At 40.7% G+C, this 18112-nt stretch overlaps 1 protein-coding gene across 2 annotated transcripts in view; it reads right to left on the bottom strand.

Moving 5' to 3' along the window:
• Positions 1–211: 211 nt before the first annotated feature.
• The window catches only part of LOC119005436 (cGMP-dependent 3',5'-cyclic phosphodiesterase), a 152575-nt gene continuing 134674 nt past the window's right edge, over positions 212–18112 (bottom strand). The window contains exons 14-31 of one of the 2 annotated variants that reach the window (XM_037073040.1): positions 14837–14948; positions 14683–14722; positions 14100–14163; positions 13800–13881; positions 12939–13113; positions 11606–11718; positions 9274–9351; positions 9042–9164; positions 8865–8935; positions 7983–8105; positions 7791–7878; positions 7153–7200; positions 6531–6605; positions 6344–6443; positions 5294–5406; positions 3198–3236; positions 2919–3025; positions 212–2000 (exon numbers count right to left, since the gene is read on the bottom strand). In XM_037073040.1, the coding sequence (XP_036928935.1) occupies positions 1766–2000; positions 2919–3025; positions 3198–3236; positions 5294–5406; positions 6344–6443; positions 6531–6605; positions 7153–7200; positions 7791–7878; positions 7983–8105; positions 8865–8935; positions 9042–9164; positions 9274–9351; positions 11606–11718; positions 12939–13113; positions 13800–13881; positions 14100–14163; positions 14683–14722; positions 14837–14948 (1786 nt within the window). In that variant the 3' untranslated portion in view covers positions 212–1765. The remainder of the gene's footprint in view (positions 2001–2918; positions 3026–3197; positions 3237–5293; positions 5407–6343; positions 6444–6530; positions 6606–7152; positions 7201–7790; positions 7879–7982; positions 8106–8864; positions 8936–9041; positions 9165–9273; positions 9352–11605; positions 11719–12938; positions 13114–13799; positions 13882–14099; positions 14164–14682; positions 14723–14836; positions 14949–18112) is intronic. The other variant, XM_037073046.1, reaches the window with a different exon arrangement.

Here is an 18112-nt window from a genome sequence, read left to right as displayed (position 1 = left end):
CTCTCATCTACACACCCACCCATCCATCCATCCATCCATCCATTAACTCTCACTCCTCCACACACAGCCTACGTACAGTACAGTGTTGTCCATTACAGAAGCTTCTCATCATGTAACCATTCTGTGGTTTCCTCCGCAGCATTTCCAATGTCGAACATTGAAGATAAAACTTAATATGTATTGTAACACAAAAACCCCATGGCCCCCCCAATTTTTTTTTCTTTTCACATGAGGCACAATCTGACAAACGTGACTCTAATCTTCTAAATGTTTCCTTTGGGATGCAGCAATAGTGAACGATTGAGTCTTTTCTATGACGGCTACATCTCAAGTTCCTTCTTTAAAACATTATTTGAGAACATACAAATGCTGTTTTGTCTGCCTATTATCCACAGGTGGTTGTATACATAACTTAAAATAGAAATAAGTGAAATGACATGAGATCTGAGGTCTCCACACAGGTATTTCACAAATATACATCTTCTGAGCATCATTCAGTCAACACGCTGATACTCAAACTATGTCTATAACAAATATACAACATACATACTAAACAGACTCTTTATTTCAATTTTTCATATATTAAAAGCTCTAAGAAAGGCAGCAAAGATGCGCAATAAGGCAGATCCATATGACACACTCAATGACACACTCTGTATAACACGCTCTACTCTGGCACATTTACACTAACAGATGAGATGGATCTTTTAAAGGGCTTCAGTTGATCTCTATCTAGAGTGTTTCATGTGGAAATCAGTTGACTAAAATGTGAAAGCAAGTGAGAAATGTGCAAGGGAGTAGGGGAAATAAAGCAAGGTCATGAGTGGCTTTTGTTTGCGGTGAGGGTGCAGTGACAGGGTGTGTGTTTTTAATGAAGAATGCATGGAGTGGGGCATTATGGCCAGGGATCTGTGACTCTGTAATCCATCAGTGATTGTCAAATTTTCCCTTAACCCCCCCCGCCCCGAAAAATGACGGAACTTGAATGAATACAGATGACGGTTATTGTAGAGTAAATGAGCTAAATCTCCTCTGTACAAATTTATGGGTGTAATGAGCGAATTGAATATACAAAAATCTGTTTCCAATGGTATAAAACTGTACTGCATTAATTTCTTAGCCATGAAAAAATCGACAATGACGAAGATAAAAGGAATAATACATGAGGTGTCCATACAGCATGCATTCATAAGCATCAGGTGAGGGACTATGGGCAGCTGGTAGTGAACATAGCTGAGCCATTTAAATCAATAGAAGCTATTATGAAACATTTTACAGAAAGTATAGCACTTTATCTTACTGTTACATGTTGACGTTTTCCATAAAAATGAATTGTTTTTTTTTCTCTGTCATGTGTCCGAACAGTATGTGCATGTACATATGTGTGTCAACGCGTGTGTGTTTTTACAATCGTAAATCAGGATCAGTACTGTATGGATGAACTCGTGACTTGTGGTAAAAACGTATTTTTCCAGTACAGCCGCTGAAAAAGATGAAGTCACCACCTTCTGCTTTCCTGAACTGGAGACACAAGCAACATGTAGCATCTAATCACTGAACTGGCTCAGGTGTATCCGCTCGTTTCAAATCACTTGTCTGATTTGATTAGTTTCAATAACTTTGTCCTGTCCATTCTGCATGGCCTGCTAAGCATCTAAGTGATTGACAGCAGAGAGATCCCTCCCTCTCAGGTCGCTAAAAAGGTATCCTCAGCCTCTTATTGGACCACAGAAAACTTTGAGAAACCATCAGCCGCCTGCTGGTGTCACTGGCCCCTCCCTCCCTCTGCATCTTCAAGGCAACCGTTGAGGCAGTGGTCATCGCTCCCAAAAGCACCCTGGGACTGCAGCAGCTCGTATTCCTGGTCCAGGAAGTCTAGACTGTTGTTGCTAGGCAACCCACGGATGGTGAACTTGTGGGACACTTTGGTCCACTGCTCCCGATTTGCTGCCACTCTCTCGTACAGCTCAGTGGCCTCAGGAAACAGTTCAGACAGCAGCCTGAAAGGACAGAGGACAAGTGGTGGCATGTGAGCTGACATACAGTTTGTTAATGTGATACTTGAAGTGAGGCTAACATTATTTGTTTCATACAATATTTTGAAAAGTGTCCAAAAGGCAGATTAGTTTAAAAAAATTACTTTGGTAAAAGTGAAAGTCTGATGTTAAATGTACCTAAATATCAAAAGAATTTTTTCTGTTAATAAATGTGCTTAAGTATCAAAAGTTACAGTAAATGATACAGATATTTACACGTATGATTGTACTACATACTATGGGCTGATCTGATATTCAAAATTTGTCTGATCGGAGTCTCTGTTTTTTAAAAACCAATGCATTTACTTTTTTATTTTATGCTGTTAAAATACATTAATTAAAAACATTTGCTACTTTGCCTATGATGCAGCATGTTATCTGCAAAATAATGAGTAACTGAAGTGATCAAATAAATGCAGCTGAGGAAAAAATGCAATATAAAGTAGCAGAAAAAGGAACATTTCAAGCAAATAAAAGTATCTCAAAACTGTATCACTTCCTGTAGACACTGAGAAACATTATAATCCATTTGAAGTCATCTCCAATATTTACTCTCATTTAGCTCTATTTTGGTTTCCATCAACTCCTGATGTGCATATCTGGCTGCTAAACCCTCCGCTGGGTAACCAAACAGTTGTTAGCTATGTCTGTTTACTATTTGATGATGGTTACAGGAAGTTTATTACAGTTTTTTTGTAAGTGAAAACGGCAGTCTGCAGCCGCCAAAAATACTGATGATGACAGCAGTGAAGATGAACTAAACAGAAGAGATGTGGGGGCCAAAAAAACAAAACAATGAGCTGAACTATACTAATATTCTAATACTAATATACTAATGCTTTGTAAAGTTGATCAACATAGGGAGGAGTTTTTTGTACGCACTTGTAAATAGGCATGGCGATATGTTCCATGAAGCTTATCTGTAGTTCTGGGATGTACGCTTTCTCTCTGTCCATCATCTCACTGGGCCTGTTCCCCATGGCTTTTTCCTGCACACACGCACACACACACACACACACACACACACACACACACACACACACACATTACAGACAGACATGAATAATGAGCTCACTATTGTGTAAAATAATGACACGCACTTCAGCCACTTGCTAAATGATTTCACATGGCATTTAACAGCCAGTACACAGTGACACATACCAGATCGCCTTGAGAGAAGAACTCTTTATAAATCAGCTCCTGTGGACACATAGAAGCAGACAACTATTATGTTGATATGGTTTCAGACTCACAGTGACAGTGATTAACACAACAAAGCAGCAAATATAATGTGGAAAAATAAAATTTAAACTTATTTTGACGTGGAGAAATCAAAGGTCATTTTAGAAGTTTGGATTTTAAAAAAGGAATATTACAAGCCACTGTGTAATACCATACATTACTAGGAATTCATGGTGTATCACAGCCAGCATTTTTAGCTTTGGGAGAAACTTTCTCATATTTGAAATATGACTGTAATTGGACTCTGCTGAGTCACACCAAGGCTGTAATCTAACATAACATGCCATTCCCCTTTATTACATTTCAATATTTGGTGTGATTGCTGTTTTTTTTTTTCATTAATCCCCATCCTGGCCTGTGAGAAAAACATGTACCAGCTGAGGCCAATACAAGCCAGAGCCTGAATTAAACAGAAATGGGTGTTCAGTTTTGGGAGAAAGGATTACAGTGCATTTGCTGTAGGTGTTAGATGTTTGGAGATTTAGGGTGCAGGATTTAGGACAAGGGTCAGGGGTTTGGTGTTGAAAAGGGGCCAGGCCAAGATTAAATGTAATCCTAAAACGGAGTGCGTTTCCACAGAATAAAAATGTACATTGACTGAAAGGCTGTTTTCAACCAAACAGCTAAGCATCTCATAATCTTTATTGTCCCAGATATGGGTCACTTTTACTGTATATCCACTGGGAATGGGAAATCTTCAGGAACGCACTGCTGAAAACAGGAGCTCCAGCTACTGCATGTCCTCTAGCAGAGACAGGCTGTCTGAAACTGTGTCGTTTCTTCAACTACTCCTCTTTTGCAACTTGTGCTCCCCTAATAACTTAATGATTATATGAAAATACTGCGGTGTATTCATCAAAGGGTGCAGCACAACCCCCATACGAGGCTTTTCAAAGCAGCATGACCTAAATATCTGTGTGCTGATTCATGTACTGTTATGTAATTTCTGTCACGGTTATTTCCCAACTTAAAGGTCCCATATCATTCTCATTTTCAGGTTCATACTTTTAAATTGGGTGACTACAAGAAAATGTTTAAATGCTTACATACTCAAAAAGCTCATGTCTACATCGTCTGGCTTTTTTGATGCAAAAACAGCTCCAGGAAATTAAAGACCATACTTCAGAGAGAAAGTTAACTACTTCCATCCATCCATCCATCCATCTTCTTCCGCTTATCCAGTACCGGGTCGCGGGGGCAGCTGTCTAAGCAGGGACACCCAGACTTCCCTCACCCCGGACACTTCCTCCAGCTCTTCTGGGAGGATCCCAAGGCGTTCCCAGGCCAGCTGGGCGACATAGTCTCTCCAGCGTGTCCTGGGTCTTCCCCAGGGTCTCCTCCCAGCGGGACATGCCAGGAACACCTCCCGAGGAGGGGGCATCCGAAACAGATGCCCGAGCCGCCTCAACTGGCTCCTCTCGATGTGGAGGAGCAGCGGCTCTACTCCGAGCTCCTCCCGGGTGACAGAGCTCCTCACCCTATCTCTAAGGGAGCGCCCTGCCACCCTGCGGAGGAAACTCATTTCAGCCGCTTGTATCCGGGATCTTATTCTTTCAGTCATGACCCAAAGTTCATGACCATAGGTGAGGGTAGGAACGTAGATTGACCGGTAAATCGAGAGCATCGCCTTTCGACTCAGCTCTCTCTTCACCACGACAGACCGGTATAACGACCACATTACTGCGGCCGCCGCACAGTTAACTACTTATTTATTTTTATTTATTTTTATTCAACACATTGTATATTCCTTGAATTTGGGTAGGAAAGGCTGTTCTTACAGCTGTTCCTGGTGTGCATGCAGTCTCATCAGCGGAAATTAGTCAGACTTGCCCTGTTTGATGACAATATTATCACTGCTTAACCTACTCTCTGAAGGGCCTTGGTGGAGGTATGTGCCATTCTAGTTGCTGCTGTGGTGAGGACTGGATTTGTTTGTGGAATCATACATTAAAAACTAAACACATGTAAGCTAAGTTTGCGGATAATATTGACATTGGTACAGAATGCGAACTGACAGCAATCTTGCGTGTTGTTTTCCAGCCCTTGGTTTGGTCTGACAAGTCACACGATGTCATCAACAGGCACAGCAGCATGGAGCGGTGGGTTTGGCTTTTAGGATTGTATCCATCTGTAACACACACACGCACACACACACACACACACACACACAAATATGACTGTCTAAGCTGCATGCAACATTCGTGTTTGCACTTAATTAAATGCTATCTGAAAAAAACTACTGGTAAACTTATGACTCAGCACCATTGTAAAATTTCGCACTGAAGCATTAAAACGATCAATATTTTGTCTTGATAGATACTGATGATCAGAAGTTGTGACAGTTTGTTATGTAAGGAAAAAGTTTGGTATGAAAAAGATATGTTTCAATGGCATCTTAACATTGGTTAAACTATTTCCGTATGTGATTGACAAGTCACACAGTCTGAACGTTCAGTCTCAACTCAATAGAAGCTTTTAATGTCCTTGAATTGCTTTAACAGCACAAAACTGATTCCACCAAGGAAACTTCCACTCAGAATAACTTATAATTGGTTGCATTCAGGCATAAAAAAATGCTGACCAGGAGGTCACAGCCAATTACATTACATAAGAGTGAAATACACGGCTGTCCAGTCCAATAAAAGTAGAGGAAAACTAAGAATGTCACTGATCAATACTGCAAGTTTGACCTCAGATCTCGAAAATCTATAGTCTTTTGTGTGGTGAATAAATGGACCTAACTCCAAAGGAAATTGTTTCATAATTTCAGAGTCTGTATATGTGATAGCGATCAGGCAAAAATGGAAATAAACTACAGTGTGATTCATCACATGATCATAAACATAAACATTTCTGATATTCAGTTATAGTCTATTCTTTAAATGTAGTCATGAGGCATGTTTTCGCCTATGAAATCATCCTGTTTTGATTCAAGTAAAATGGAAATAATAGTTTGCTGTCACTGCTCTGGACCAAACGAACTAAGCCTCCCTTTGCTGTTCAGGGCTGTGAGTATGGTGTAAATGCAGAGATGTGGCTGTGCATGCTGAACAGCTGTGACGTACCGTCAGCCATTTTCTGCAGGTCCTTGAAAATGCGAAGATGGTGAGCCAGGTCTGTAGCTAGAATAATGTCTCTTATCAAATCTAACACGCGCTGGTAGTCCTAAAAAACATCAACAATAGCTTTAGCTTGCACATAATGTCCAGTAAGTCATTTATAATGAGGAAATATCAGGTTTTTGTATCCTACCTTCCTGGAGAACTTCTCAAAGATGTTGCAGCCAAAAGTGTTCAGAATGGCGATGGCCTGGGCAAAGTGGTGTCTCTGTCATGGCCAAAAACATAAATGAGTGCATTTTCAAAATTCTGCTCCTGAAGGAATGTTGACTCATATTGCAATGCAACAAGCAATGTCACTTTACATGCCTCCCACTGCCTCGTCACTGAAACCAAGGAATTATGTGCGTTGGTTTTGGCCACTAGGTGTCATGCAAGCACAAAACAGCAACAACTGGTGAACACTGAAGCTCATCAACTTGGAAGGAACAAACGAATGTAAGAAAATTCTACAGGGTGCAAACTTAATACACTACACAATTAGATTCAGCGGTAGTGTAGAGTTCTCATTTTCGGCCCCATCTTCTAATGGTTATAAATGGAAAGGACAAATAATTAGAACCACCTGCCTACATAAAAGCACTCACATAAATGAAGATGGAACTGAAAACTGTGGTACTTTGAATTCCTAATGAAGTTAACACTGAGTGTACATGCGCTAAATATTTATATAGGCCCAAATTCCCTCATGCTGCCTGAACCAGTGTCGGCTCTCCCTCTTGCCCGTGACGTGATGTAACTGGTTGTGAGTTTACCTCCATCACAGATCCCTCTGAGCTGTAGAGAGCAGCCAGCACAGATTGCTGCAAATAAAAGCAGACAGTCGAATGAAACACAATCCTTTTAGTGTACACGTCGTATTGATTCAAAGGAAACAACATCCTTTGATAAAGCACACTTTCTTCTCCTTGACTGTTCGTGTCAGCTTGAATATGAATCATGTGACAGAGAAAACACAAAAGAAGCTGACCTTTGTTGCATAATGACAGTCGCTGTGTGTGTGTGCATGTGTGTGTGTGCATGTGTGTGTGTGTGTGTGTGTGTGTGTGTGTGTGTGTATGTGATTTAGGTGCTGCAGGGTTATGCTTGTTCAGAGCGCAGCAGAGCAACATGCTTTTAATCACAGTGACATCTAGCATCTCGCTGGGGAGAATTCACAGATACAACAGCAGACAGTGATTCCACTATGGTACGCCCAGAACTCTGCTCTTATTGACGCTCCATCCTGAGCATCTACAAGTACATCTTTTTTTTAGTCTACATTTTTTTAAAATGCAGGTGCAGTGCTACGTGTTCGGGAGGTTTAATGTGTTTATTTTTTTTTTCTCTCCTTTGAATCATTTTTCTGATGCTTCACTGTAAGCCGCTCTAATACTGCGGAATAGTTTCTCACCGAGGCGACTTGGAAAGAGTTGTTGGTGCCACGGTGGTCCAGGTCATGGCACATACAGGAGACAAAGAGAGCAAGAATCTCTATATCCCTAAGAGGAGAAGAAGGAGGAGAGTTCAGGATCAAAACAGCACCTCTTGGCTGGTTCATTTAATTTATTAAAGAACTGGGGAGCAGTGTGCAATATGTACTTACTCGAGGTAGTTGGACAGCCCTAGGTTTTTGTAGAGCAGGTAGCAGAAGTGTGAGACAGAGAAGGCGTGCATCCAGTTGTGGTAGGGAGGGTCCCTGTAGCCTTTCTTCACCATCAGACAGAACCTGACACCAAAACAGCTCTTCAGTTATCGTCCACACAACAGTACGCAGCCGGTGACACATGGAGCATATTTGTATCATATTTAACTGAGTGATGTATCTGACCTGTGGATCAGGCTTAGTCTCATTTTTCTCTTTATTTGAATTGAGAGCAAAACATGTTTTCCAATCATTTTCCCTACTGGTCAATTTTGAGCAAAATCTTGCCAGTTTTGTTGCTGGGAAGCTGCTTGCATTGCTTTTTCCAAAGTGTTTGGATTTGCGCTGTATAGTCGACTGTCATAGAAACATTTGTAAAATTCATCGACGTCATACATTTCTGCAAACCGTGGATACGTGGTGTGCATGTAGATGTGCTGTCTTCCTTGTCACAAGGAGAGGGAGGAGGAAAGATGGAGGAAGAGTGGATGGTGGTGGTGTTACACTTGGCTTAGACAGCTGTCAGGCGAGAGGCTGCTGTTAAGGACCACTTTAGCTGAAGCCAGATATTTTTAAGGAGACATTTGGATAATTTCCAGTCTAGGGTATTTTTTAATGAGATGCAAGTGGTCTCAGGTTTTCCATGGTTTGTAGAAACATACAATGCCAACATTTATTCTACTAATACACCTTTTTTTCTCCAACACACTATAATGCAAAAGAAAGGTGAGAAAAATTAAAAATCAACACATAACCATAAAGTAGAGGTAGATTTACTAATGCTCTGTAAATCAACTGTAGGATGCGGTCATATTTTGTACACAAATGATGAAGTTGTCAAACCTGGCCAGAGTGTTCAGGTCGATCTTGTACGTGGTGATGAAACCCATGTCTTCAAACATGCTGAGGATGCACTGCACACAAACACACAAACAGGATCAGTTACATCACTTTCTCCATTTCTAATCTCTCTCTGCTGTCTGTCATCCGCACTTTTCCCCCTCTACCTCCGGTCCTTACCAAGGGCGTGGTTTCATCCGGCAGCGAGCGAGGCGTGTACGTAAACTCGGCGTAACAGGGGTGGATCTCCTTCACAGGTTCGATTCCCGTAACCAGCAGTTTCGTAACCTCTTCCTCTGAAACCTGCAACGTACACATACTGAATCATATGGAGTAAATAATATAGAATGTGTCAGTAAACACAATGTGTCTATGTGCCAGGGGTGAGTGAGATGAACAAATATGATTTTACCTTCATATGGTACATCATCATCTCATTGGCCAGGTGGGACCTGAACTGAGCCTCGTGGACTTTCTTGTAGAGCAGAGACTAAACAAGCAAACGACAAATCAGCAGTTTTTATTAATTATTATCCCTTTTTCCATTTTCTCTCTCTGTTCGTCTTGTCCACTTCCCCCCAGTCTTCTCCTCCTCCACTACCTATCACCTGCAACTGTTTTAACTTCTGAATGACCAAGTACGAACAGGTCATTCAGGTGTCCTGTACTGCTATCAACCGAAATCGATATCCTGAGGTCATGTGCATGCGTGTCTGTGTCATGAAGCAGTGGGAGAGTGCAAATCTACTAAACTGTACAATGAGAAACAGAGAAACAAGTCAACTTGCCCACGATACGGCACTTAGCATTACAATGACCCGGATGACTGAGAACTTTCATCAGCAACTTAAAATACACTTAAAACAATTTACAGTTTTTAGAAGTACGCTAAAATACCACCTGAAGTATTGTTGAATCACTATATTTTTTTCAAAGCAGTGAAGTTGAACCTCACTACATCTATTTTGAGCCTAAGTACATTTTATGTACAAATATACTTTAAATTGAGCACAGAAGTAGAAGTATACTTGCTTTAAGGTTCCTTTACCAAAAATATATTTTTAAGAGAAAAAGTCTACTACTTATTCACAAGAGTTACAAAGATAATTTGGACCCAATTTGTATTTGTATGTGTCTTTGACATCTAGCACCCATTTTACACCGTGTATTATGCAGAATTTACTGGATGGGACAGATTATTAAGAATATGTCATAGACAGAGGTTCATATAGTTTATAAATTTTGCCATAACTCAATGACTCCAAAATTCTGTGATTATTAAAGGGAGCCTGGGGCTTACTTGATGCCATGTCAAATATCTTACACAGGTTTTGCTCTGATCCGATCTCAGTGAGGACAGCAAAATTGCAATTAAAATAACAGGTAACATCAGATGGAAATTGGTGGAAATAGCTTGATTTTACAGTAATGTCAAATGTTTTGTGATGATATAAATCAAGCTGAATGCTCCTTTACATGAGGGAAATGCTTTTTACAAACAGCAGCAAACACTGCACCATGATACAGTGTGCAATGATAAGAAATGCATTTAATCATGATGATTAATGATTAATGAGCTGGCCAGAAAGGCAATTATTTTTCCAATCAAATATCTTTATAGTTTGTCAATAAACTATCAAGTACCGGCAGTCATTGAAAGGTCAGACTCCACAAGAGCCACTTAACATGAAGGTGAATCGGAAGTGATGAATAAAACATCGCACAGCTGTACTTGGAGTCTCTGTATCAGCTGGAAGAGTCCTTCTTTCTGTCTGTCTTTTGATTATTATTCTTTAATTTTTGCATTTTTAAATCTCCTCACATTTAATTTTCACTAATTTCTTTCACATCACGAAAGAAAAGTGTCTTAGTAAGAGCTCATAAGTAACACACCCATTAAAACATTTAACACAAAACTGTTTTGCACATATCGTCCTCATAACTTTTTGTCTCTGTGAACGCCACACACTAGCTCGGCTGACAGTGTGTTAATGGCTCTGCAGCAGTCATACAATTCCTATGAACTGCACCATAAAAGCCACTCAGCTCCATCACAAATTCAATCTCTTTAAATTTCCCTTGAGATTTTGCCAAGCTCTGCCTCGACTGAGCATTTTGCTCTGACTGAACAGATCCCATTTTGCCAGCCAGGACTGATCTCTCTAACAAACACTGACAACGCTGATTTAAGGGGCAGGAGACTTTAATGATGGATATACTGTTTATGCTTATTTTCTTGATGTTCTTTTTGTCCTCTTTATGCAGTCAAGTCAAATTAATGACCATAGAGCTTCATTAAACCTACAGAGATGACTTTATTACACATTACATTTATTTTCTAAAAACTATGCTGAGCTAATGACCTGGGATTGTTTACCTGTGTTTATGATGATGAATGTGAAGCTTCAGAAATGCTGCATTTATTCCTTTTTAATGTTTCATACTTTGTCAATGTTGCTAATGGAGATAATAAGATAAAGTGAGTCTGTCTTCTGCTGTAAGGTGATAAGTTTTAGTCACTAATTAATTTGTAACCAATGATGTTGGCCCAACAAATGTGTGGTAGTAATTTTCACTGTGGTTATAGTTGTGCTTAATATGCTTGACGACAGCATGTATTATCGGATATACAAGAAGCAAAGTAATCATCCCTGACCAGACATCTGTAGCTATTCAACATAAAAAAACAGAACATTTATAAAGGCTGCAGAAAATCAGTTCTTTTACTGGTAGAAGAGACTTACGTGGGCGATGCTGATGCCACAATAGATGGAGAAAGCCGTGGCCAGGTCCTCATCGAAGCGGTTGAACCAGGGCCCGTTCATTTTATTCACCAACTCAGCCACCCCGATCACCTCTAGTAGGACGAGGGTGTATTGAAAGAGTGAATAAGGCAGAAGTAAAGAAAGGGAAGGCGAGACATTGAGGGAAGCAATGAAGAGGTGGATGGAGGGAGAGGGAAAGTTGATGAAGAAAAACAGAGAAGGCAGGATGAGAGTCAAGGGCGAGAAAATGAGTCACAGAAGGTGCAGCTGACTCGAATAGGTCTGCTAACTTCCATTAATTCAAACTTTCAAACTGGAGCTGAACCTAATTGCACAAAAAAGAGGTCTTGAATTGTAATATGAGCTTCAGTCGGACAAATCACACGGCATCTGAAGTTTCTCTGCCTGGATACAGCAAGTGGTGAAGAACACCATCAACTTCAGAGTAATTTGTAAATCTAAAGTATAGAGCACGCTGAGGACGGCTGCTTCTCCAAAGTGCACTTTATGCACTTTAACATTTAGGAGTAAAGGATTTGATGGAAGAACTCTTTGTGCTATTCTGAGAGAGCACATGCATGTAGATGTAGCTTTTTTTTTTTAAAAGGAGGAGTGAATAAGAGCAGCTTTGCACTGTAAGAAGACAATAGGGGAGCAGATAGTAAAGGTGTATAAAAGCTAAATCTGGGACAAGAAGTCAATAATGGCCATTATTACATTATCAGTAGCCATGTCATTATATTGTTAGTGCATTAATATGATGATAAAAAAAAGCTTTGATGAGCTTTTAGTTTTTATGTTCTTAGCTGCTGAAACAGAGTAGCTGAATTTGTAATATCTTCAAACCAAAAAATAATTGAATGGAGGGTTATGATAAGAACTTTAATGGCTTCATTTGAATTTTTCTTCTTTATCTATTTCACTGTTTGAATTTTTTGCCTTTATGATTTAATTTCTTAACTGACTTGGTCTCCAATTTGTGTATTGTTCATATTTGCTTGATAGTTACCTGCAAATCACTTTAAAGAGGCTCTATGTAAAAATGTATAGCCAGATAGATGTATAATTCACATTTTTATTGGTGTTATGTAAGCAGATTGGAACATGAATTAATAAATGATACCTTCCCCATCTCTCTTAGTCCCCAATACAATACATTTTCATCGTATTTTCAGAAATACTGCGTTTTCTTGAAGTACCGGAATGCTGAAGGGCCTCCCTAAGAGATGACAAATACCAGCAGTGGCTAATTTGAGTTTGAGACCACTGCTCTAATCTGACTGAAAGGTGCTTTATAAATAAAGTTTGCTACCGTTGTTCTCGTCTTTGATGGGGAAGCAGAGGATGTTGCGGGTCCTGAAGCCTGTGCTGTCATCAACACCACGGTAGAAGAGGGGATGGGAATAGGCGTCCTTTATGTTCAAGATCTGGCCGGTGGTCGCCACGTGACCCGCAATACCCTGATCGGCTGGAATACGAAACTCCTTCTGCACTCACACACACACACACACACACACACACACACACACACACACACACACACACACACACACACACACGCACACGCACACACACACACACACACACACATTTGCTTGTTATTTTTGCTTTTAATTGGTTGTTGACAGTATCAGACAGGAAACGAAGTGGAGAGAGTGTGACAAATGACATCCAGCCACGGTCTTCAAACAGTGAGGCGCCATGTGGGTTTCAGGCGCTGATGATGGACTCCGGATGGGAACCTTTTTGGAGTGTCATTCCCTATTTCTCTCCCCAATAATTTCCTGTGTTGTCTCTACTGTCAACTCTTTAATAACGGCAAGAAATGATCCCCGAAAAAGTCACAGGTCAAAAGACACGAGATACAACATTATGCATACAGATTAAAGGTGAGACATGTAGAGTTTTCGTTGGAAAATGAAATAAAACTATCAACAGAATGTGAAAAAAATTGCATGACTCCCTTGTTGCTCTGATTTTCCAGTCTGGACCGCGAAATGCACAGCTAACTGAGCTAACTAGCCAACAGCAGCTACAGTTAACAACAGTTAGTTGTAACTCTGCTTACGTGTTGCCCCCTTTTTCGTTTGGAGTATGATTAGACAGCTGGCCAATCATTTCATATCGCACCATTAAATGTGTGCAGATTTAATCAAATGTTTGCGTGTTGTACCTCCTCGTCACTGACCACGCCGCCGTCAAACACCTTCGCCACCAACTCATGACTGACTCGATCCAACAGGAACACTGAACAGCTGGCGAGACAGAATGAAAAAGAAAGAGTTTTATCTCATTTCATCTCAGGTCATTTTGTAACTTTAATTAAATGCGGCAAGTCAGTTAAGAGCAAATTGCAGAGATAGCCTTTTCAAATGGAGATAAAGACATTCACATTGTACAGAGACGCACACACACGCTCTCTTTTACACACACACACACACGCATCCCTTTGAAGATGAATCAGAGGGCTTACATCTCCGCATCACTGAGGTTCCTGGCCTCCACTATAATTTCCTGTAACAGCACTGACACATCATCTGAAAGAATTAGACAGAGAGAGGGAGAGAACGAGAGGGTGAGAGAGGAAATAAAGGGAGCACAGAGGAAATTGAAGAAACACGGCAGAGCTCGGATAGACAGAAACAGAGGTTACGCAGTGAGCACCGGTGGATCAGCTGCACATGCTGATAAGAGCTTTTGTAATCAGCTGTACAGTGAGAGGCAATTTGTTCTACCAGTGGATCAATTTTTTGTCCCCGCAATCATGATGAATCATCAACGACTTTATTGTACTGTTGGTGCTCACTGTTAGATAAGAATCTAAATGCCTCAGTGTAATTATAGGACAGTGAGGTGGAGCCATCATTTTTAATGCCCTTTTGATTTTACGGTTATGATCCTCGGTGTAATCACCTTTAAGTTCGGTAATATCTCATTCAATTACGCGCACCATTTGTTTCATTTGGTGATCACTTAAATACTGGCCATTAACCTGAACTGTCCTACAATGTTCTTTCTTCATCGGGGGACACTGAAAAAAAAAAAAAAAATCTTACCCAAGTGTGTGAAGAGATTCTTGGCCACTTGTAAGAGCGCCTGTGATGGGAAACAGAGTGCAAGAAAAGCTCTTTAAAAGGCAGCTTCATGTATATTTATATATGCATGCAGTGTGTGTGTGTGTGTGTGTGTGTGTGTGCATTTGTGCAGTACCTGGCACTCCACTTTGAGTTTCTGTTCTTTTTGGAAGGCCAAAGTTGAAGTGAGGACTGTTGAAGTGTAGCAGAAACAGTGCTGGATGGCATGCTCATCTGCCTCTGTGTGTCTGCAGTGACACACACACACACACACGCACGCACGCACGCACGCACGCACGCACGCACGCACGCACGCACGCACACACACACACACACACACACACACACACACACACACACACACACACACACACACACACACACTTGATTATAGATTAAAGTACCAGTATAGTAACAGTATATAAAACTGTTAAAATGACACATAAATGGATGGTAGTAATCATCATAACATTACAATAATTTATAGACAATATCATGTTTGAGCACTTTTACAATTTGAAAGTGTACTTTCCACTAGTCTTGCTGCAAATATGTGTGCGTTCTTTAACTTAAGTAAGTAAAATATCTCAGTACTTCTTCCCCCACTGCAGTTAATAGATCAAATAATTCATGAATTCAGGAGAAAATATTCAGTAGATGTGCTGATGCTAAAAAAGAAACTTAGTTTCAGCCACAAAAGTAATGCAGGATGCACAGTTATGAAGCAAAAACAAAAGAATCACATACAACTGAGAAGAAATAATTAGTCTCCTGTGTCTAAATGACTCTGACACAGAACCATACTCTGGTGTCCTGCAGGTGGTGAATGTGACTGAATGCCCCTCTCCTTTAAGATGTAATGATGTGAGAACTTGACAGCAATAAGCAGCCAAATGAAGACTGATGAATGAAAAGATCTGCAGTGACCACATTAATTGCCTACAGTTACTGCTCTTTGCCTACAGAGGGCAGTGGCACATTACAGTGCTGATGTCCGGGAGCACAGTAGCTCCAGGCGGGCTGTCTGATCTAAGACTCCCTGGTATCTTAGGAGAGAAGTTGGGATTTGAACCAAGCTTGGAAAAGGCCTGGGAAACTCAGCTGGAGGGTGATTAAGTTCACTCTCTCACAAGCGGTACACATTCATTATGAGTGACATTCAGGAGAGTCACACAAAGCAACAGTCTGTCAGGCTTCGACAGTAATTTTCTTTGGTACCAGTATAGTTATTTGCCGACAGGATAGAAAATAGTCCCAATTTCCGCAACTAGAATGAAAACCAGCAGGAGTCTATCTCCAAAGACCAGAAGTCTGATACACACAGTTAGAAAGCACACAACACTTTCCACAAAGAAATGTGAAATAATGGAGAATGTGTGTGTTTAGTCTTGGGTCCATAGGGTTGGCTACAGAAAGAAATCCTGCTCTCAACTCATGACCTTTCTAACACTGCATCCACCTTGATTTGCAACACCAAACCTCACCATGTGTCGGGCCCTGTGCTCCTCAACATCATGAGATGATCATGTTTGTGTCGGAAACATTATCTTCAGTGCGTATCTGCCTCTCACAATGTCACACTGTTCATTCTCTCTGTGCCTTAAAAAACAAGATTACGGTTCATTTGTATGCAGTGTTCTTATCTGCTGGAAGCGAAACTGAGTTAAGGACGCGTTACTGGTGTCATAATATGTTTTCATGCACCTGTGTCTTACAGTTAGAGGCTGATTTACACCTTTAGAAGGGCCAGGCAAAGAGATGTTCGCCAAAACCTCTGCACATGAATATGCAATCTATATGATGAGGGGATGTATCTTAGAGATATACATCTCTACTGAAGTCTGGATGACTGAGCTTGGAAGGAAAAGATGGATTTATCCCATTTTATGCACAGTTCCAACCATAATCCTGCTGCTGTTACTATGTTAATGAGGTGCCGGCTCTGTCATCAGTGCCACTGGCAGAGGGGGAAATTATAGGACATGATCTGTCTTAGTCTTCAGAGCATGAGAGACTGAGAGAGAGACTGACAGAGAGAGGATTGCATGTGAGCACATGCATGTGTGTGTGTAATAGAGTGCAAAAAGAGATAAAATGCATTAATTTCTCAGCACTTTAACATTAATAGAGACATATGTTACATGAGAACCACTTGGTGATAAATATGTAGATAAACAGTTTATAAGCTATAGTTTCCCCGGTAAACACATTGACCTCTTCGGACAGTCTTCTGTTGCCTCTCTCTGGGTTGCTCATCACTGGAAGAGGTTGAGTTGTTTACTGGGGAAACTATATCTCAAAAGCTGCTGTATCACCTCCACTCCTGGCCATTCAGCCAATCACTGAATATGCAATTAGGAAATATCATGTTAACTTGGTTATTCTTGTTTCCGTTGTTGTGTTATTTAACAGTGAAATAAAAATCAATCATAACAATAATGTGGAATGGCAGGAAGTTGGTATCCTTGCATCAGCCTCAGCTTAATGTGCAGTAGCAGGAGGTAATGAGTCTGAGTGACTAATAATTCTCAGTCTCAGTCAAGTCATTTTTCAGTAATTTTACATCATGGTGACTTATTGTGTCTGTGCTACTCAATTTCCTAACAGAAAAAGCTGGCTAACTTTGTTGCCCCGCGTGTTTTGTGCAGGTGTAGTGTAGGGACGAACAGTTCTTTACAAAACTCAACACAGTCACAGACAGAGCTGGAGAGCATTTTTATACACTGCTGTATTCAGGTGATAGCAGCATTGCTCTTGGCTTGGCACACACACACACACACACACACACACACACACACACACACACACACACACACACACACACACACACACACACACACACACACACACACACAAACAAATAGATGCCAAGACATGGCGCCAAACCAGGGAGCCAAGCCACCCGCTGTCAGACTCATGACCTGACTCTAGATCATCACATAGCCATCTGTATCGTCACACATATACACATGCACACTGAGTGATATGACGCAGGCTCAAGAGTGATGGTATCAATTCACATTCTGCTGGTTAGCAGCAGATTTCAGTGGAAACTGCAGCAGACTCTCCACTGCTGTTGGAAACTCAACAAATCTGAGCTGTTGAGCTCGACCAGTCAGGCCACACATCCTAACATTACTGTAAGCCGCTGTCAGATAAATCTTTGTATCTAACATGACTCAGCGCTTCAGGAATTAGGCAAAGCCAAATCATCTTCAAACAGACATCCCAGCATTTTAAATATACTTCAGCAGTAAGACATCAGCGACTAAGTCAAGATAGGAGGTTAAAAATGTCTGCTTTTGCTGTAAGAACTCAAGAAGTGTTTCAGTATGATTCACAAAGGAGCAAAAACAGCCCACAAACAAAATGGTAAAAAGGCCAATGATAGTTTATAGGATGAACACATACA

The sequence above is a fragment of the Acanthopagrus latus genome, chromosome 2, assembly GCF_904848185.1.
Source record: "Acanthopagrus latus isolate v.2019 chromosome 2, fAcaLat1.1, whole genome shotgun sequence".
In the NCBI taxonomy this organism is placed as follows: Eukaryota; Metazoa; Chordata; class Actinopteri; order Spariformes; family Sparidae; genus Acanthopagrus; species Acanthopagrus latus.
This window is presented reverse-complemented; position numbering and strand designations above follow the sequence as displayed.